The sequence below is a fragment of the Entelurus aequoreus genome, linkage group LG12 (assembly GCF_033978785.1).
Source record: "Entelurus aequoreus isolate RoL-2023_Sb linkage group LG12, RoL_Eaeq_v1.1, whole genome shotgun sequence".
Classification (NCBI taxonomy): Eukaryota; Metazoa; Chordata; class Actinopteri; order Syngnathiformes; family Syngnathidae; genus Entelurus; species Entelurus aequoreus.
Genome location: NC_084742.1, coordinates 24,809,185 through 24,831,915, shown reverse-complemented (window position 1 = coordinate 24,831,915; position 22,731 = coordinate 24,809,185). Strand labels below are relative to the sequence as shown.

General features: G+C 36.6%; 1 protein-coding gene across 50 annotated transcripts in view; it reads right to left on the bottom strand.

Moving 5' to 3' along the window:
• Positions 1 to 22,731, bottom strand: part of LOC133661813 (receptor-type tyrosine-protein phosphatase delta-like) — a 660,250-nt gene that overhangs the window by 57,794 nt on the left and 579,725 nt on the right. For 32 of the 50 annotated variants that reach the window (XM_062065281.1, XM_062065286.1, XM_062065292.1 and 29 more), the window contains 9 exons: positions 19,596 to 19,784; positions 17,239 to 17,247; positions 15,942 to 15,959; positions 9,823 to 9,933; positions 8,785 to 8,796; positions 6,349 to 6,618; positions 2,258 to 2,839; positions 1,935 to 2,080; positions 919 to 1,063 (listed from right to left, as the gene is read on the bottom strand). In XM_062065281.1, coding sequence (XP_061921265.1) covers positions 919 to 1,063; positions 1,935 to 2,080; positions 2,258 to 2,839; positions 6,349 to 6,618; positions 8,785 to 8,796; positions 9,823 to 9,933; positions 15,942 to 15,959; positions 17,239 to 17,247; positions 19,596 to 19,784 — 1,482 coding nt within the window. The remainder of the gene's footprint in view (positions 1 to 918; positions 1,064 to 1,934; positions 2,081 to 2,257; positions 2,840 to 6,348; positions 6,619 to 8,784; positions 8,797 to 9,822; positions 9,934 to 15,941; positions 15,960 to 17,238; positions 17,248 to 19,595; positions 19,785 to 22,731) is intronic. The other 18 variants (XM_062065295.1, XM_062065297.1, XM_062065299.1 and 15 more) reach the window with 3 other exon arrangements.

Here is a 22,731-nt window from a genome sequence, read left to right as displayed (position 1 = left end):
TTATCTTCAATTACCTTCCGAAAGATGAAAGTAGAAAAAGCCGAAATATTCAAAGTGTCAATTTGGCAAGCAGTTACCATCAATCCAAAAACATAAAGGTTGATGCGTTAAATGGTTTTGTTAAAAAAAAGAAGAGGAAAACAACATTGCATTTGTCACCAACCTTTCCGAAGCCTGTTGGTTTGTGGTAAAAGCCTTTGATTGTATGACGAGAGAACTTCCCAACAAGAAGACATGACTGATTTTTAGTAGATTTTCATTATCAAACATTAGCATGCAGAATGTCTGGTAAACTGTACTTACCTTACTACCTGGTCTTTCAGAGATTTCACATTTATGTAAGAAATTTCGAGCCAATTATTTTTGAATTTTTTTGAATGGTTATTGCATAAATGTGAGGTCTTTGAGTGGTACAAAATAAACTGAGCTTTCTTTGATGTCATTTTTAGCGTATCCGGTAATGCCTAAATCAGAGCCTAAGTTCAGAATTTGGGGTTCAAAAAGACCTCAAACAACTTACGAACACTTGTGGGATTAGCTTGTCCGTGCTATTTGTTCTGGGGTGCTAAAGCCCACTAAGTTGCTATCTCACAGCAGTGTGTGTCCAGGCTGGTTTAGATTATGTTGTTACATATACAGTAAAGGTCTTTGGTTGACACTTGGGCTGTCTTTGTCAGTATTACTGTGATTCTAGTGTTCCCATCAACTTTAACGTGAATTTCCGTCTTGCTATTGTGGCGTCATAAAAAGCTCAGTCAGACATGCAAAGTCAAGAGACAAGGACATGTCCTTTGAAAGTTTGGACAGCACCGGTGGACAGTTTGTGTTTTCAAATGAATCCTCTCCTTGATAGCTTCTTGATTCTCGTGGTGCATCGGAAAATTTCCCAAAAATGGGATAATATGGAAGAGGACCTACGTGTTTGTGGCGTTTCCGCGGATATTTCACTGGTGTAAGCGCCCACACCGTGTTTGCTACGTGCCGCCAGACGGAAGGTGTAAGTCGTAAATGGCTTCAAGTCTTTCATGAGGTATGTGGATGTCGGCTCGAAGCTGATGCGCTTCTGAAAAAAGAAAAAGTTGTCAGTTTGTGTCTACGAATGTGCAAAGAAACTGGAAAATGTGAGTTTTGGTAGATTATCGTTTTTTTGATGTGGCCATGTTGTGGGGCAGCACTTCCATCACCCGCATTTCCATCACTGGGGAAATGCGCAGCAGTATTAAGATTAGATTCTGCTGCTGGTGCTGATCCCGTGTCGCTAAAGTCTGTGACAAAACTATATCCAATCACATTTCAATTCCACAACAATGAGTGCCTAGCATAGACTGTTCATTAGAGACAATGTATGGAATTTGGTTTGTAATAAAAAATTAAATCATGATCCCTACTTCACTTTGAGACACTTGTGAGATCAGCCATAACTACTGCTTGTTGCCATCCCACAACAGTGTGTGACCAGGCTGTTGTGACTGTTTGAAACTTATGAGAGACTACTTCCAAACTTTGTGATTATAGAATTAATGGCTCAGCTGTTCATTGTAGAGTCGCCAAGTCAACCAAATTCCCAACCGACTGCACTGTGTGATCAGGGTGGCGTATCTGTTAATTATCAGAAACTACAGCCAGAATTTGGCAGTAGATAGAAAGGAGCCTTAACTTTCAGGAGAGGTATAAGTGTTCTGTACCACAACTGTGTGATCAGTCTGTTATGACTGTTTATCAGAGACTACCGCCACAATTTGGGTAAGGACAGAATTTAGTCTTGACCTCAAACTAATTTGTGGGATCAGCTTGGGTGTGCTGTGCATGCTAGACTGGCCAAGACAACCATGTTGCCATCACTAAGCAGTGTGACCAGGATGGTGTTACTGATAATCCACCAATACAATAAGAAGCAAAGACAAACACCAAACCTACATTTAAAACAGTTTTACCTCATCTTTATCATCCCTCTTCTTGTACATAAGATCGTATCCTGTTATTTGGTTCTCCTGTCCCGTTTGGACTGGTGCCACCCACGAAAGCAGAATACTGGTTTCTGACTTAGCTTCACCCTTGAAATCTGTTGGTTGGGCAGGAACTGGAATCGGAATGACAAGATGTGCGCTTATTGCAAGTAAACAAGACAATTAGCATTTCTTATTCTTGGAGACAAGTAGACAGGAGATTAGCTTTTGTTGACAGCCCGGAGATGTTTGCAACTGTGACTAAAATGTTTGTGACACTGCGACTATATGAGTAATTAAAGCGGGCTCACCTCCTGTCTTTGCAATGATCTGAAGATCTGGGGAAAGTGGTCCGTCTCCGACTGAGGTGTAGGCCAAAACCTTGATGTAGTAGGTTTTATTTGGAATAAGGCCCTGAATTGTGACAAAGTTAGCCCCTCTTACAATCTGTTTCTCCCAGAGGTTGACGTGCTGCGCGGAATCCAAAGTGTAGTAGATCCTGTAGCCCATAATCTGCCCGTTGGCTTCTTCTGGTTCCTCCCAGTTGATGACGGCCGTTGTGGCGCTCAGCATTTGCCCCCGGACTCGCCGCGGGGCCGTGCTGGGCGCCTGCTCGGCTGTTTTAGCCTCAATGCCCTCACTTGGCGGCCCTCTCCCGATGTTGTTAACCGCCACCACACGGAACTCATAGTCCGAGTAGGGGCTTAGACCGCCTACGCTGTAGCGGGTGGTCGCCACCCCGTCGATCTCTTTGTAGGACTCCTCTGAGTACTTGGACTTGTGTTGGATGATGTAGTAGGACACCGGTTCGGGGTTACCGGAATCCCATGTAAGTGTAATGCTAGTGGCAGTACGCTCGGTCACCACAGGGGTGCCTGGAGTCTTGGGTAACGCTGGAAAAATGGTGCAAAGATGATGAGGTTACTAGAGATGACATCAAAGTTGTGTCATCTTTCGACAGATGTTCAATGACTTATAAAAATAGCTGCTCAGTCCCACCTGTACCACTACTAAGATGTTTTTACCTAGTCTTACCACAATTTTACAGTGTGCTTGTCAGTTCCCTAAAAGGGGAACTGCATTTTTTTAAAAAAATCCTGCCTATCATTATGAAATAAATTACAACGTATGGATTTTTAAAAAATGCATTCTACATATCAGATAAACGTAAATAAAAGTCCGCCTACAGTGGGGCCCCATTATTCCGCCCATAAAATCCGATAACTAATGAAAAAGCCTCAACAATATTCAATTTACATTTTGTGACTTTAATATTAACCAAGTATTAGTGATATCATTATTATAAACGATAACGCAGACAAACTATTAAGAGTGGCGCTGTGATCACTTCCTGTGTGCCTATGTATACATAATCGAGTGGTCTGCTACCGCCTCGCTTCCTTGCTCCCTGTAAGTTTATTGTAGATCATAAATCATGCATCTCACTTGAAAAATAGATGGCTGAGAATATAATCCGACAAGTTGGGACACTTTGACAGCCGTTTCGGACCTGGAACTGACACAAAAAGCGCATGCGTCCCGCCCACCATTTTATGTTTGGCAGTTCAGCAGCTGAAGAGTTATAGTCTTACGGTCGTCAATGTCCAATGTCCTCTGAAAATATTGCAACACAGTCATTATTTAGATCTAAATAGCTGGCGACACAAGTGAATCCATGAACTGCAGCTCGTCTTTGTCATCTTAGAGGTGTGTTAGGTCTCCATTATGTTCTGCTTCAAAATGTCACAGTACATGTTAGGAATTCCCCCTCAATGAACCGTAGCTCCCCAAATACCAAAGGCATTCATGCAGCCCCAGACTGTGACTCTATCACCATTGCGCCTGACTGGAGGCAAGGCAGTTATCTTGCTACTCACTTGTGTTGCCAGAAATCGAGACACTAATGGCTGCAGTTTGACTCATTTTCAGTCGATTGAAAATCTATACAGCTATATGAGTTAAACACAGACTACTCTAAAGCATATCCAAGTTTGAGATAATTATTATTGTGAGGATATATTTCAATACAAACGGCGGCTATGAGAAGGTAATGTGCTCTACATGTTTATTTAATGTTCAAAGTCATGTTATTTGCTAATCTCAGGTTGTGTTTATGACTTTAATAATTTAGCGGGATTTATGGCTTTAATTCCTAAAGGCGCAAAAAGCAATAGATTGTCTTTATATGCCGCGTGAAGTATGCTCCAGGGGGCCAGTGCTGTCAGGTTGTTATATTGTGACTAATATCTTTGTTATGTCTAAGAAAAAAAAAGAAAAAGTGAGGCCGATTCCCTTGCTAGGCAGCGTAGATATGATTGAGTTCAGATAAGTGGCGTGCCTGCAGAGGATGCAGAGATAAGCCCATAACGGTATTTTCCGGTGTCTTAACGCGACGAAGAGGCTCGTGTCGGGGCATGTCTAAAAGCGTTAAGAACACCTCTGTAGGTGACCTGTCCTGGTTCATGTATAATTGAAAAAATGACTTTGTGAAAGCACGCTTTACAGGACATAATATTAGGTACACAGACATCACCAAAAACTCTGTCTTCATACTCAATTATTTCTGTGCATCACTTTTCAATATCATTGTTACCTTCGAGCAATAAAAACTGAGCAATTAGCCTTGAATTATTATTTTTTTCCATTATTTGTTTGTATGAGATTGTTTGTTGATTTTTATTTTTGTCATGGTCCAAGAAAAAAAAAACATATACTGTACTATTCTTTGTTTGTTTATTTTCCGATAGAAAATGTGTTTTAATTATACTATTATTTTATGTTATTGTTTTGTGAGTGGATTTACTTCTAGGAAAGAGGAACATTCTCATAGAAAACCCTAATTAAATTTTGTTGAGGATTCTTATTATCAAAATATTGAATTACTTAATATAAATAATAATAACAATTATTATTATTGCTCCACTGAATTGCCCAAATTTCACTTTATACTAAAAACTTGAATGCAAACAATGTAAATGTTTCATAGTAAAGTTTTTGAGCTTCTGGATAGCTTGTTAAGTGATTTAAATAAATCACATGTGATTATTTCATAAAAATTAATACAATCAGAGAATAGGTAGTGAGAAAAATGAATAATAAATAATAAATACAATAATAATTAGCTAAGGTGTAAAAGTAGATGGAACAGAACCGAGCATGCATCACATGTTGCATGACAATACAATTTATTTAATATAAAACATATAATACATTTATTCATTTTAAAACATTTCCAATATATATTTTCTAATTATAATATTTTTAAGAAAGGAATAAACATGTAATATCAAAGAGAGATCCCATTATAAATTTGTATTCTCATATACATGTTTTAATATACGGATGTATGTAAAATATACGTATATATATATATATATATATATATATAATAACACAACCAAATAATAACCAAATAACGAAAAAAAAAAAGTTTTGTTTATTTTATGTGGGCAGATTAATGCAGAAATGGTCCAAGGACAACTGTTTTAATAAATGTGCATCACAAAAAACAAACCATTTTTGCTGATATTGTAATAATATTGTTCCTTTAGGACCGGAATAAGGCGACATGTCCTTCAGGCTGCTTGCCCGTCGTGTAACAATAAGAACTAAGAAAGTGTTGTTTATGTTGCATATGGACATCTTTGAGTGACGGACTGTGGCGGTCAGAGTTGACAGCAACAGGCATGTACTGAATGTCTGCATAAAACCCAGTGAGCAAAGCTAATGCGCGTTCATCCAGTTTGAAGAGTCAGGAGAAAATAAGGTCCTGAAACATGTCGTACAGACCATTCGGCATCTTCTCCATATTATCATGGATAAATGTTCAGAGATGTTGTTTTGGTTCGTAGGCTGAATTCTGCGTCAGAGTGTTGAAGACTGATGACGCTGCGGTCGGGCAGCCTCGTCGAGTCTGCCACATTGTAGGTTTCGTTTTCTGATTTGGTGTGTCGTCTTTTGCACTCACTTTCTCACTTTTAGTGGTTAGAGGGCAGGATTGTGTAGATCTGGTTGGGACTACAAGCGGCAGGAATGCTCGTAACTCAAATTTATGATCACCAAATAAAGCATAACAAAAAGCCGAGAGACAGCTTGTAATGTTAAATAAGTTGGGGGACTCATAAGTTGAGGCAACACTGTATATTTGTTTTATTTTTTAAATGTTTGGGGTTATACAATGTTTTAAATCTATTCCCCCTAAGACCTCGAGAATGGACAAGCGGTAGAAAATGGATGGATGGATTTTTTTTTCCAAAAAAATAATCCATAATGAGTAAAGCTTTGACCTGAATAACAAAATTCTCACATATGCAGGGGGTGCTTATTTGTGAATGTATAATAAAATATATGTATAATAACACTTACTTTTTGATTAAACCCCTTGATAATTGGATGTGCATACCTTTGACTGTAATCTGTGCCACCGCCTCGATGACGCCCAGCGTGGACATGGCCACACATGTGTAGTTGGCCGACTGTCGCACATCCGTCAACTCCAAGACATTGCGTCCGATGGGCATGTCGTCCTCCGGGGTTAGGTCCTCAGCGCCGAGCATCCACTTGACATATGGCATAGGCGAGCCCACCGCCACGCATGTGATGTTGACGCTGCCGCCCGGCATTATCTCATTGTCCGTGGGCGGGATGGAGAAGCGCGGTGGGACGCGGCGCACTGGGAGGAAACGGAAAACATTTTTTAGGAACAGAACCACTGGAAAATGATGCATAGATCATGAATATTGATGGCAAAACACAATTAAATAAACACATTGAGTGGTCAATGGATGTAAACAACAAAATGCACCAAGTACTGCATCTTCATCAACATTTTATGATGATGCAGTGGTGTACAATACCAACATAATATTTAGAAATAAACACATAAAAATGTCTCTAGAAAAGGCTGCAGATTGTATCTACTTTGGTTTTATGAGCCAGAAGGGACATAAACTGAAATACTATTGAGAACCTGATCAGATATATTTATTTGTATGTGTCAAGCTAGTTATTGACTAGCACTTGCTCCAAATGAATGTAATCTTATTTATGGACTTTATGCTGTATATTCTCATTACAAACTGTATACAGTAAACCTAAAGGATCTTTGTTATATTTCCTAGTCAGCTTGTTCATTAATTTGAGCACTGCTGCCACCTAGATGGAAAGTTTGCGTATCGTTCAAGCATCAAAGATGCTAATAATGAGAGTCCACAACGACAATAATTATGTATCCCATAAGGGATTAGACATACGGTTGCTGTCAATCCCAAATTTACGACAAGGGCTCGAGTGCCATATTCATTTTGAGTCCTGATGTTTCATCCGAACTGCTCTTCGGATAATAACACAATGCATATATTTAATGATTTCTAAAAACAAGTTTGGGCTCGTCTAATGTTGTGGCACGACACTTGCAGTAGGTCGAGTGAAAGAATGCACACTAAATGGGCAATTATTTGAAATGGTATCAGAGAAAAAATTGTTTTTGTTAGCCATTTTAAGAACACAAAAAAAAAGTCCATGACAATAAAAAAAAAATAGAATCAACATCCACAATGACAATTAAAATATGAATGATAATTCTAGGTTGTGTTTACATGCACTCATTATTAAGCCCACAGTAACAATATTAATACAAATAATAGTTTTAAGTATTTCTTCGTTCGGAAGGTTAAATACAAGCATGACATCCATCCATCCATTTTCTACCGCTTGTCCCTTTCGGGGTCGCGGGGGGTGCTGGAGCCTATCGCAGCTGCATTCGGGCGGAAGTGTCTATGTTTATATTTGAACCTACACAGTTTATAAACCTTTCACCCACTGTACATTTAAGAACATTTTAAATAGACTCAAATTGATGCAATTTGGAATATTGTATTATGGATACATTAATGTTTTGCCTATTTTGCCTTCAATAAAAAAACTGGTTACATATTAAGCTATGTATGTGTGTATATATATATATATATATATATATATATATATATATATATATATATATATATATATATATATATATATATATATATATATATATATACATGTATACATACACATGCATATATATATATATATATATATATATATATATATATATATATATATATATATATATATATATATATATATATATATATACATACACATATATATATATATATATATATATATATATATATATATATATATATATATATATATATATATATATATATATATATATATATATATATATATATATATATATATATACTTGGTGGAGGTAAAAAAAAAAAAAAAGCTGTAGTCTTCAGAGAAAATATTCCATCCATCCATTCTCTACCGCACTTGGGCGGAAGGCGGAAAATATTCACATGAGATATTTTCAAAAGTCTTTTCCATTGGCGATTAACACTCGATGCAAGAGTGGTGTAACAGACGTGTCTTACATCATGAAACATTTAATTAGAATCCAATTGGACGTCCTGTCCCAAGTGACATCAAATTATCCCTGCTCATTGAAATATCATTACTTAAGCCTTTAAAACTACCGGTACATTCTTTAAGTCGGTAGTGGCAATTGCATCAAAGAACATGAGCATATATTCTATTAATATATGCTCCTAGAACTTAAATCAATCATAGAGGCCACGTGGGCACATTGAGAACATGCAAACGAGATGCAAATATGAATTATGTGGCTTCTAAATATGCAAAAAGGCATGCACCTGTAGCGATAATGACCATTCATCAATACATGGGTGATAACAATTAAAATAATATTGACAATAAATTACATTTCAACACAATTTTAGCGTATTTCTTGCTGTAATTTGATAAAGAGGAAAAATACACCAACCTTCTCGGAGTTCTGAGGATTTATTTTCAACAGAAAAAAAAAGAAAAATGAGGAGAAAAAACAGGGGAGAGTGAACAAGCGAATTCGAAGGACTGCACCGTGCTTCAGTAAAACTCAGTAATTGACACTTGGATAACTTCTGTTTTCCTTCAGAAAGCTAACAACCACAAATAAACTACATTTATGCAAAATCACATTGAAACACACTATATGGAACAAAAGTATTGGGACATGCTTTTTTATACAAACATTTGCAATCACATATCACTTTCGTTGGTTATCCATGATATGAGTATCATGGAAATAAAATAGAACAATAATAATAATAATTACTAAAAACCTTAAACAATCTGAAATATCTTGTTTTTAAGAGCAAATGTTCTACCATCTTACTTCCTGTACGCCAGGCGTCCCAACATTTTTGTCCATCTTGGTCAAGGGTGGACAACATTTTTTAAATATTTTTTATTTGATTTTTTTTAGCTTTTGAAACAGTCTCTGTTGACGTTTTTCGTGGTTTTAGAGTTGCATGTCAGGTCACAAAAAGGAATATAGTGTACCACATATAGCTGGGCGATATGACAAAAACAATTATCACAATTACTTTTTTTCTTAACAGGATAACAATTCCTTTTATGTTTGTATTTTTTAAAATTTTGTGTGTCAGGGTGGAAAAAAAAGATTTCCTCAGCCATATATGGCCCATGGGTTACATGTTGCCCACCTTTGAAATATACTCTCAGTAATTAAGGCTGAGCAAACAAAATTAAGTAAAAATGTGCTAAATCAGTCTGAAAATGTGTCATATTTGTATGATTAACTTTTATAAAACAGGTGCTGTTGTCCAATGGGGTAAATAGGGAGGATTCCATCAAAACAGGGAGAAAAAACGGATTGGAAAAAGCAAAGCAGAGCAGATCGGTTCACACTAGTGCAGGTAAAAAAAAAAAATGTGATGAATAAAAGTGTATACTTACTTTATATGGCGCCTACAGGCTTAAAAAACCAATCAATCAATAAATAATATGCATAGCATACCTCGGACGTAAAGGTTGGCCGGTGCAGAGTAGCGCGTTCCGTCATTGTTGGTCGCCACACATTCGTACTTTCCCTGATCAGACTCCTCGCTCTGCTCGATCTGAAGGGCGCCTGGTTGGGAACAACAGACGGGGGCAGCAAAGGAAACTTAAACAATGGAAACATATGAATCCTTCCAAAATACATCCAATTTTAGCTGTAATATGAAATAATAACAATGTACTATTCCTTTAAGCGCTATATCATTTGTTTGATCCACTGGCTGAGCACAATGGAGACTAAAGACAACAGGAACCTCCAAAGTCATTTGGAAAAAGCTAAGACGAAATGATGCACAAAAAAAACTTCCCAGACATAGACTTTAGAGCAGTGGTTCTCAAACCTTTTTTTGCCAAGTAGCACCTCAGAAAAAACATGGCTTTCCAAGTACCACCATAATGACTTTTTGATTTTGATTGATACTTTTATTAGTAGATTGCACAGTACAGTACATATTCCGTACAATTGACCATTAAATGGTAACACCCGAATAAGTTTTTCAACTTGTTTAAGTCAGGGTCCACGTTAATCAATTCATGGTAATTCATGACGTTGTGTAGTAGGCCTAAGTATTTATCAAAAACAAGGCAGAGGTTTTATTTAACAAGTATATTTAATATGTTTGGCGACTGTAACATTACACACAGTTTAAACTGTAACACTGTGTTTGAATATAGGGAAAGAAAACACCGTATTTTAATCAAATGATTTGTTGGCGTACCACTAGATGGAGCCTGCGTACCACTAGTGGTACACATACCACAGTTTGAAAATCCCTGCTTTAGAGGACCTTATTATGTATTGGTGATTCCAAATGTTGTGGTTAGATATGCGTGTTGTGGAAGATTGGCCCTTCTGAATTCATTTGGACAGAAAAATATATGAAAACAAAATCTTTTCGTGGACCCCAATGAGGCTAAGAGTGGCCACCACTCATATATAGACTATTTAGTACAGAACAAAAACAAATTAAACAATCCTTTAAAATAATAATTTGTAACACTTTTACTTCATCTAAAGTGAAACATAAAATACACATTTTAAAGCCTTTTTTCCCTCACAGGAATAAATTATATTCAAATTACTCCATTCCAGTGTCAAAGCGTGACCATCATATATGTTTAATTAACTGTGCTAACAACATTTTAACATTCTCATTCATATTTTATTGGTTAAAAGTGGTATGACCGTGTTTACATCTTCCTTACATTCATTTGCCATGTTCCTACTACCTAGTTCTATGATTATCATCACTCATCACTGGTAGGATAAAATACAAATAAAAAAATGGTGAGGTATGATAACTCGGAGTGTCTTAGTATAGCCTACTTTTTGTCAATTTGAATCGGATAGTCTGATTTGACAACCAAACTTGACGTTTTAGCCTTTTTCTTTGAGGTGTGAAGCTGCAAATGAGATTTTTTTTATTTGTGGGGATCCCAATTAGTTGCACTTTTAAAAAGAAAGAAAAACCACATCAAAGATATTGCCACCATCGACTATGAGCAAAATGAGTAAAATCCTTAGTCATAACATTTGCTGAAGTTTCACGATCACGAGTATGTTCACATTTTAAATGTCCCATTTGTATACATATTTTTCACAACCGTCATAACATATTTTTTGTGTCTTCGAGGCAAAATTGTTTCCCCAAATATGGTTGAATTCCAAGCTGACCTACAAGTTTATCTGTCCTTTTTGCCATCAACGGATAAAAATAAACAAACGAAAAGAAGCCACGTACATGAGTAATTAAAGTTGCGGTAAAGTTTCATGAGATTACATGTTTTACAAACTACTTAGAAATGTTTTGTTTGTGACACATTTTGGTTGAATTACAAATCAACTTTTCACTGTCACTCTTTTAAATATATAAGGCACCACCCATTTTGCAAATGTTTTATTGTATCTTTTTATGGGACAAAACTGATGAAAAGACACTTTGATACAATGCAAAGTAGTCAGTGAAACAGCTTGCATACCAGTATAAATTAGTGTCCCCTTCAAAATAACTCATTAATATCTGAACTGCTTCTTTGTTTTTTCAAAGACAAAATGTCAATATTCTGTGCGGCTATCATTATCTTCTAGCACGGACTTGACTCTTTTGGGCATTAAATTCCCACGCTTCACAGGTTTCTGCAGCAATGATGGCAGCACTCATACATCTGTATTCCAAACCCAATCTCTTGATACGACGGCGAGCATATCCACTCTACTTTTTTGGTCGACCAAGGCAAGGCCTGTTCTGAGTGTAACCTGTCCTATCACATATCACTGCCTGCCTAAGTCAATGTTAGAGCGCTATAGTTTTGGCAGCTCAGTTTCAGGGTGTGGGCAATCTTCTTATGGCAAAGACCATCTTTAAATAAAGTAACAATAATGTTTTCCACATCTACGGAGAGTTCTCCCAGTGATCAGTATGAGAGAAAGGGCTGGTCCCAATGCACCTCCTCGCCCTACTTTTTAGCCATATCCCTACATTTTGCGCATTCCCGTGAGGATAGGCACTGTGTCCCAATTAATATTTTCATTTATGGGTAGTGGGAATAACGAGGGGTATGGGGTATGAATCTCGCCCTTCAGAGTGGGGGATTTCAGGTGCTGACTCGCCCATGTAGGGCCAGATAAAATTCCCCGATTTCTGCATGAGTTATTTAATATATTACACGTTAGTTTGTAACGTTAGCCAGCTAGCCAAAATTCTGATGAAAAGTTTGCGAATGTGAAAACATGACCACTACATACCTTCAAAAAATTCACAAGAGACAACAGTCGTTGATGGCTGATTCTTCTCTGTGTAGTTCTTCGTTTATTCATCAATCAAAGCACGATGAATCGTAAAAAGAAAAACTCTCAGCCGTTAACTCCATGTAATTGTGTGACTAGGGTTGTTGGTTACACCACTACTAACAAAGTATTGTGGTACTAATGAATTAAAAAGGGTACTAATGCCTTTGAAAAATACCAGTACTTTTTTTTCCATCCACATATGCTGCTGTGCGGCGGTGACGTTGCTGATCCGAGGCGCATTAGCATGTCAATGCGCACACACAACGCAAACAAGCAGAAACGGATTGGAGAGGAAGAATGGCAAACAACAGCAATTCTACTGGTTAATAAAGAGGGTGCGTGAAGCACAAAATGAAGGTATTTGGGCTTCAAAACTACTAATAAAGGTAAGGCTTTAAACACAGAAGTACAGCATAGAGCATTTCCACCTTTGCTTCAAATAGCATGAAATAATGCAAGTGAATTGACTGAATCTTGTAACTAATTCCCAATATTTAATTTTTGTTTTATCTTTACCTGCTACATGTCTCATCTGTGTACTTTTAGCTATAGTATTGTTTTCAGTATTTACTGATGATTTTATTTGTCTTTAAAACACATTTCGAAATTGGCAACCATAAATCATGAAGCACGTAATACCTTGTCAATCAAGCTTTCTATTCTATTTCAACCTAAATTTAGATTATGGCAGGCAATATGTAATATGTAAACATTTGTAAACTGTTCCTTGAGTGCAATAAGAAAAGTTCAGTTTGTTTAATGCATTTTAATTGTGATTCCAATCTTGTAAAATTGTTCTTTGAGTGCAATAAGAAAAGTTAAACGTTAAGCATAAGTGTTATTATTATATTTTTTGTCAAAATGCATTTTTGTTTTCCACTGTTTATTGAAAAGCATCGAAAAGTATCAACTTACATATCGATATACATATTGGTACTGGTACCAAAATGTTGGTATCGAGACTACCCTCCATAACTACGTAGTCCCTTATGTGCCCGAACAATACCTATGCAGTGTCGTAGCAAGTGGTGTCCCAATTCCTAAGGAAGATTACAAAGCTCTACCCCTTTTTACTTGATTTCAAGGGTGCAGTGGTAGTGGGTGAGGGCTAGTGGTAGTGAGTAAGCAGAAACATTGCAATTGGGCCAAAGTCAGAGCAATCACACCAAATTCAACACACCTGCTCCACATTCACACTTAAATCACTGTAACACTAATGAGTCACATGACCCCAAAGGCTGTGTGTTGAGTTACTTTGAAGGGACAATGAATTAACGACGTTATACAAGATCTACATTTACTACTGTAGTGTAGTCCCATAAAGGGCTACAATATTTGCAGAAATATGAGGGATGTACGCACTTTTGTGATGTCGAGGGTAGACTTATATTCTTGTTCTATGTTTTCTTTAAGAAAAATATATATATTGTTTATCTTTTGGTTCCATGGTTATTATCATGTTTACCCTTTTTGACCATTAGTGGTAGCAGGAAAAAAACAAACACAAACTAAACAAAGTGCTTGAGTTTAAATGATTTTATTATATATATGATTTATATTTTTAGAATGAATTATTTTTATGTTTTCTAATGTGTAATAATACAACTTTATATATATATAATTATATATATATAAAATTGTATTATTACACATTAGAAAACATAACAATAACTCATTCTAAAAATCTAAATCATACTTTATAAAGTAAAAAATAGTATATTTATGAAGATATGTTTTTCTCAACATAGATTTTTTCTGTTTTCCTTTCCCGTTTTCTCATTACTATTGCGGATGAATTCCACATCAACTTTGGAGGTTCCCGTTTCTCCATTTTTGGAATTATATTTTTTTTAAATCACATCGATAATATAAAATGATATTATTTCAAATGAGAAGATATATAATTCATATAAGCAATCAAATCATACTTACAAAAAATAGTATACTGTTTTAAATATACATTTTTCACAACTTTTATTATTTTTTCATGCCGTTATGCCCACTCTTTTTTTCTCCTAAATAATGCGGTTGAATTCCAAATCCACTTTGGAGGTTCCTATTTCTTTACTGTTTCTATTTTCTTTTCAAATACAACCCTTTAACATAACTACTTAAAATATGTTTTAAAGGGAAAATGGGTTAAAAAATACACTCATCCTAATGCCAATGCTAAAAAAAACAGATACAGAAAAAATATATAGATATATATTTATATGCTGTATATACTGACTTAGCCCTGATAAGAAAGTGTACAACATGTAACTGGTCAATGTGGGATGAGTGGTACTGCTTTAAGGGGAAACATGGATCAAACAAAAGAGGTTTACAGTAGAAGAAAAGCAGCATAACAAGGAAAAGAATGACTTTTTTTCAGCATATTCAATCACAAATCCAGACACATTGAGAAAAAGGCAGCACTGTGCAAAAAAAAATGTGAGAGGGAAGAAAAAGATCCATTGCACTTTCGAAACAAATCCAACACATAACCCTCTGGAATCAAAGTTTGCTTTTTTGTTGACATGCAAGAAATGGATGTCAGCACAACTTACAACCTCGCCAACAAACAAACCCTTAGCTGAAAAATAAAATACAAGTGTATTAGAGAAGACAAAATTCAAAATGTGCTGGGGCAAAAAGACACCCATTGTTTTTTTTAAAAATCCACTACGGGATCAGCAGTGTGGTGTCACATAACCAGACAAAAACAACTGCAAAAAAATATATTCTCCTTCCTTCCGTCTCTCCGACACTACTGTTTTCCCAAACCCTGAAAAATTCAAAAAATTACCAAAAAAGTCAAGAAAAGTGAGAAAAATAGGTGTGAAAGAGGTGGAAAAAAGCACCGGAAGAAACTTTATCAAAAAAGTGGTCGTTTGGGCTTTTTTTGAGAGAGGTATAGGAGAGGAAAGCAAAGTAGAAGAATGGTAAAAAAATGTTCAGCTTCTGCATCACTTCATATTTTTTTTATGAATTAATTTTTTTTTGCTGAACGAAAAACAGCTTAAGGGAGGGGAAAAATATGCTTGGTTGTTTTAGTTGGACAAAAAAGAGGGACGCATGATTTGCTATATGGCAAAAAACAACAACAAAAATAAATAATTGTCATTGGATATGCTTTTTTTGTAATATTTTTCGAGCCAGGGTAAGCATATCACAAGAGGCTCTAATTAAAAATTAAAATGAAATAGATGAGATTTCAAATCAAAGAAAGGATGTGATGGGGAGGAAGAGGAGGAGGATAACAAACATGGCGGCGATTCACTTGAGCATCACTTCAGCGCTCTTACCTCGTATTGGCGTACCACCTGGGTGGATAATATGAGTGCAAATAAGATTAGAAAAAAGAAGCATTAGTAATATTTTGGGGAAGGGGGGATGCTTTTGGAAGAAATTTAAACAGTAAATAGTAGGGGTGTAAAGGTACTTGTATTCAGAATTTGATTTTTTGGTTTGATTTCAGTGCACAGGAAGTAGATTTGCCGACAGTCACGCATGTACTCCGTACACAAATAAAGTGCAGCAGTAGGAGTCATTAACAGCTGTAGTGCCAAGGACAAGCCAGAGTTTGAAAACCCTCTTTTCACGTTATTAGTCTACAAAAGTTCAATGTTTTTTTTATATACAGTAGTTATCTTCCTATTTCTCTGTTTTGACAATACCGCAAATGGAAAAATATATTCATACCTAGGCTGATAAAGTAAAGGGAATGTCTCACGAGTTCAATCTATTATTTGAATTGTATTTTCTCCAATTTAAAAAAAACTGTTTGCATCCCTAAATGACCCCATTTTTTTTCCGTTGAAACATGTATTAATATATATATATATATTTTTTAAAAGCATTTATAATATATTTCCTCAACTTTTATGTCTTTTTCCTCACACATAAATTTGGCTGAATTTGAATCGGCTATGGTTAATTAGCTTTTTTATTCTCACTGAAAATTGAAAGAAAATAGCTAAATATACTTAATATACTGTTAAAATGGAGGCAAAGTCTCACAAGATTGTATTACATTTATTATTTCAGAATTCAATTTATGGTAAGACACAATTTTGGAGAATTAGTTTGTGGGGGTTTTTTCAAGTCAATGAAGCTGTTTACACAAAAGCACAGCCGTTTTTATTCTCACATGTTGTTCCTTTACTGTATCCAAAATGAACAGAACCGTAGCTTTGAAACCAAAGTACATACCAAACTGTCATTATGGCGTACCGTTACACCCCTAATGAATAAACAAAGAAACAGAGGAAAGAGACAGAAAGAGAAGAAAGTTCTGTGCAGGATTCATCATCATCATCATCAGCAGCATCGGAGGACCATCTACTGAAGGGAAGACAACAAACCTCCCTAAACACTGCCCTAAATATCCAGATTTCTGACCAGTAATTCAAAATAAGTGTATGTGAAAGTGAGCTGTGCTTCTAATAGTAGTAATAGTAGTAATATTATACTAGTATTGTAGTAGCCTCAACTCATCTGTTAGTAAAATCCATGCCATGCATTTTTTATCATAATTAATAGTTGTTGGAAAGAATTAGTGGGAAGGAGTGATGTGCGCCTTAGAGCTAAGTAAGCACTTACCAAAGGATTCTGTAGTAAAAACACAAAAACAATATAGAGAGAAGAAAAACACAATAAGCGTAAGAATATACGAGTATATTCTTGAAAGTGGTAAACTTGCAAAAGGCTTTGTTAATCTGTGTTTAATAGTCATAAGGGAGGAAAATTGTGAGGGGTTAGTTGTGTTGACAAGACGGGACAGCAAACGTACAATTTGTTGACATACTGTAAGTAAACACTGCAGGAAATAATAATGGTTATGTTTTTTGTAATATACACTGTCAGAAATAGGGGTGCCAGAGGTCTCTAGTGGTGCTCTGTTCCAAAGGTGAAAAGGTACAGGCATGTTCTCAACCATCAAAACTCAAAAGTTGCAAACGCGCTACCCTGAGGGTATCAACGCAGTGTACCTCTAAATGTACACTACTGTGACAGTTTTTCTCTCAGGGTCCAATCTTTATATTTTCAAAGGCAAAAAACGGTACAAATATGTTCCCAAGTCATAAAGTGCAATATAGCACCTTACTGACAAGCCATTGGACCCATTTAAACCTTAATAATAATTAAAATGATAATTTCTGCCCTTTAAGTCCAACCTTTTCAAATATACTCCATCAAGTGAATACTTGTCCCATGGTTTATATTTTGCAAGACCAAACAGGGAACATATATGTTGCCATGTTGTAAAGTGTAAGGCAACACCTCAGTGACAAGTGTTTGTATCCCTACAGCTTCAATAATGTCACTATTGTTGTCTCTCTGGGTCCAATCTTTACTAATGTGCCTCATTAGGTGAATATTTGGTCTCCTGGTTTACATTCACAAGACCAAACATGGGAGAAATATGTTCCCAAGGTGTATAGTGCAAGGTAGCACCCCTGTAACAAGCTACCCCCTAAGCTGCAATAACACTACAACTTCTGTCTCTCAGCCTCCAATCATCACCAAAACACCCCATACAACAAATTACTAGACTCCTGTTTTACATTTCACAAGACAATATGGGGAACATATGAGACCCCATTTCTCAAGTTTACAAGTTTAAGGTAGCACTTCTGTGATAAGCCATTGTACTCCTTAAACTGGAATAATGCTACAGCTTCTGTCTCTTAGTGCCTAATCATTACTAACACACCCCATACAACAAATTACTAGACTTCTGTTTTACATTTCACAAGACAAAATAAAGAACATACATATTCCCATCTTTGAAAATCCAAGATAGCATTTCAGTGACAAGCCATTCTACTCCTAAAAATGCTACAAAGTCTGTCTCTTTGTTTCAATCTTTATAAATAATCCCCATTAAATGAATATTTAGACTCCTGTTATGCAATTCCCATAACATGTCCCCAAGTAGTAATTTTCAATAAAGCACCACAAAAACAAGCTATTGCACCCTTAAAGCTTCAATAATGCAACATTTTACTGTCCTTTGGGGTATAATCTATACACTCCCTGAAGTAAATTGTTTATCTACAGATTTACATATTACAATACCAACCAGGAAATAGAAATGTTCCCAAGTTTGAAACTAGTACAACAGTGGCAAGCTATTGTACCTTAAAAATGTAATAATGCAATAATTTCATTTTCCTTGGGGTCTCAATGTATGAATACACACCATAAAGTGTATTATTAGTCTCCTGTTTCACATTTCTCAAGGCAAAACAGCAAATCATGTTCTGAATTCTGTTGTGACAATCCATTATACTCCACTATAATAATTTTCAGAAACTGGTTCATTTTCTGGTAAATATTGACAAATATACCCCATGAAAGGAATTATTGGAGTCCAGTCAAGCTATTGTACAACATAAGGATGTCCAGAAAGTGGGACATCTGCGGCCCATTCTTTACAAATACACCCCACAGAGTGAATTATTGGACTCCCGTTTTACATTTCTCGAGACCAAACAGTACAAATATGTTCCCAACATATGGAAATTGTAAAGTAGCACCTCAGTGACAAGCCATTGTACCCCAAAAGGTACTTTTCTGAGAGTGTAAAAGCAAATAAATGACAAAAAAATAACACCAATCGCTGCTATATGGACGATTATCTTGTTGAACTGGTTTGTTAGTCAAAATAAAAGTCCATATACCATAGACAAAAATACTTGTTCTTTCCTGGATTTAGCATTGATTTAAAAAACAAACTGAGGAAAAAATTATGAAACCCACAAAAACAAAACAAAAAACGATAAGAAGTAAGGAATAACGGCAAATTGGTCGCCAACACTAGAAGATAAAAGAGGATAAGTAGCGCACAGACACATACTAAAAAATAGAAAATAGTAAACAATGAATGACCTAAGAAAAATTAAGCCCAATGTGACGTTAAGTTATGGGGACAAAAACTGTTGTTCTAAACCTACCTGATCGCAGCTGTTTAATGCGCCCGTTGTTGCTGGTGGTATTGACAGGAAGGAAGTCTTTGAACCAGGAGATGTCGGGGTCCGGGTTGCCACTGGCGGCACAGAGCATGGTGGCAGTACGAGTTCGCTCTACCACTTTGAGCTGAGGGCCCATGTCTATGGTGGGGAAACCAGGAGGCAGCTGGTCCTCTGGGAGTAAAGAGAGGGGAATTAGAGATTAGAAAGGATACAATTATTTGGGAACATTCAGTTCATTTACAATGTTTCAATGTGAGTCAAAGATCTTCAATATGACAGGAGCAGGAATAGGTGACCAGATTTCAAATCAGGTTCAAATCCTGGATGCAAGTACGACTCCTCAGAGTTCTCTGACAAATGGTGTTAAAGGCCGGGGGTTATAGAATGTTTTCTATTCTGGTTCCAGTACTCTGGAATACCCTCCCGGTAACAGTTAGAAATTCTACCTCAGTAGAAGCATTTAAGTCCCATCTTAAAACTAATTTGTATACTCTAGCCTTTAAATAGAACCCCCTTTTAGACCAGTTGATCTGCCGTTTCTTTTCTGCTCTGCCCCCCTCACCACGAAGGAGAGGGGGGCAGATTCGGTGACCACAGATGAGGCGCTAGCTGTCCAAAGTCGGAACCCAGGGTGGACCACTCATCTGTGCATCAGTTGGGGACGTCTCTGCGCTGCTGACCTGTCTCCACTCAAGATGATCTCCTGCTGTCCCCACTATGGACTGGACTCTCACTATTATGTTAGATCCACTATGGACTGGACTCTCACAATATTATGCTAGATCCACTCGACGTCCATTGCACCGGTCGCCCAGGGGGGGTGGGGGGGGGGTCCCCTCTAAGGTTTCTCATGGTTATCCCATTGGGTTACGTTTTTTCTTGCCCTGATGTGGGATCTGAGCCGAAGATGTCGTTGTGGCTTGTGCAGCCCTTTGAGACACTCGTGATTTAGGGTCAATAAGTAAACTTTGATTGATTGATTGTTTGAAAAGTGGGGAGTGGTGACACTAGTGGAAGTGATCTATGGCTACACTCAGTAAAAAAATAAATCAGAAGTAGGTAACTATCTGTAAAGCTGCTAGTGGCATGCCTAGTAACAAGTGAGCCGGGGAACAATTTTTAATGATTAATTAGAATAGAGATGCTCGATTAACCGATATTGTCCAGCACGCATTCTAATTTTTGTGGACTCCGAAATGTTTTCACCACTGCACAGTTCAAGGATCGGAACATACTTATCAGATGTGTTCAAGGAAGACATTTTACTCCCCCTCGCATAGTCAACACTTTACAGTCTTTGCTAATTGCATGTTTACACTATGACGGCCAAACTTGGAAATGATTCCACACCTCGGACATACTGAGCTTGAGCTAGCAAGTTTGTTGTTCTGTGGCGCATATAGTGAGGTTTGATGAGGTCATCACTTGCACCCGTCTATCAGAGGTGTGTAGAGTACCCAAAAATTGTATCAACAAAGAGTACAGTTACTTTAGAATAATATGACTCAAGTAAAAGTAGTCATCAAAATAATTACTTGAGTAAGAGTAAGTATTGCATGAAAAAAATACTCAAACATTTAGTAACTTGTGCGTAACTTCTGATTTATTTAGCAGCTATTTTTTCATGGTTCTTGGACTAAAAAAACATAAAATCATATACAATTGACTGCTGCCTGATTTCTCTAGTTGAAAGTGAAATTATTGTAGGCTGAAATGTGTACATTTCTACTGACACAGATGACAGCACATGATTGAAATGGTCCTTTTACTAGTTTGAAAGTGATAGTTGAAGATTTGTGCTGCCTTTTCTGATGTCATTTCACTTTTTACAGTCAGTACGTTTCTTTGCACTAAATTAGTCTGATTTGTCAAATATTTCAGTTTCTTCTATTTTCACAGCTACATGTAAAAAACTCTAGTGTCCATGCTTTTATCTCTAATGTGACCGTTGGCAATATGCAGTGTGCCTCTCGTACACTAGAGGGCAATTGTAGTCATTTCAGCTTGTTTAGCTATGTGGGAATGCAAATACAGTAGAAGAAGAGAATGCTACATGCTAATAAGCTAGCGTTGGTAACTTCCAAGCTCTGGACTTAACAGATAAGTACTTTCCACTGCTATTTGGTGTTGTTAGTAATGGTTTAATGTTTTAAATGACACTTGTCGTTAGGATCATCAGACAAACAGATTGCTATTTTAGTCAACTGTTTTAGGAGTTTACTGTTTACCAGTTTTCTCAAACAGTCGGGATGTGCTAGCGTCATGTCACACAATTAAAGTGTCTTCTTTGAGAACATTCTGAGACACGGTAAACAAGTAGTGTAGGTTTCTATTTTATCGTATAATTGAATAATACTGACCTACTTCAGCTTCTACTTTATGCTTGTTTGGCGTAAGCAGTCCTTTACCACCAGCTTGTTATTGGCCAGGTAGAATGCCAAGCTGCGTTTAAATGGTGGGATGGAGTAAAGTGTCACTTGTGTTTACGTTGGATTGGTGAAACAGAGTCATGTGACAGCTGGCAGAAGTCTCGCTGACAAATAAATACATCTTTGTCAGCCTTAATCAATAGATTATAAAACATTGTGATTAAATAAATGTAACGATTGGAACAAAACTCAATCTAACGGAGTAAAAGTAGCGTTTCTTCTTCACAAAAAAATCAAGGCAAAAGTAAAAGTATGTTGCATTAAAACTACTCTGAATGCAATTTATCCAAAAAGTTACTTAAGTAAATGTAACAGCTAATACGTAACGCATTACTACAGTACAAGCAGAAATATCTCAAAATTTAATATCTCAAATTTATGCCAGTTCTGGCCAAGAATATCAATCAACCAATATTATTGGCGATCTCTCCTTTTTAATTTTTATACCAGCATGGTTAAAGGTTTGAGAGTACGACTTGTCAGAGTTATGTGCCGAATTGTATAAGAAGTGGGTTTGGAAAAACATTTTTATCTATGATTTTTATGCTGCACTTGCCACCAATTCAGGTGCTTAAATGTCGAGTTTTGTCATGTGAGGAAATGGTGACTTCACCTCTATAGTTAGCTTGAGCGATCAATGGGTATAATCTGCTAATGGCTTTGGGAGTTTGTGTATATGGCCTCCTGTC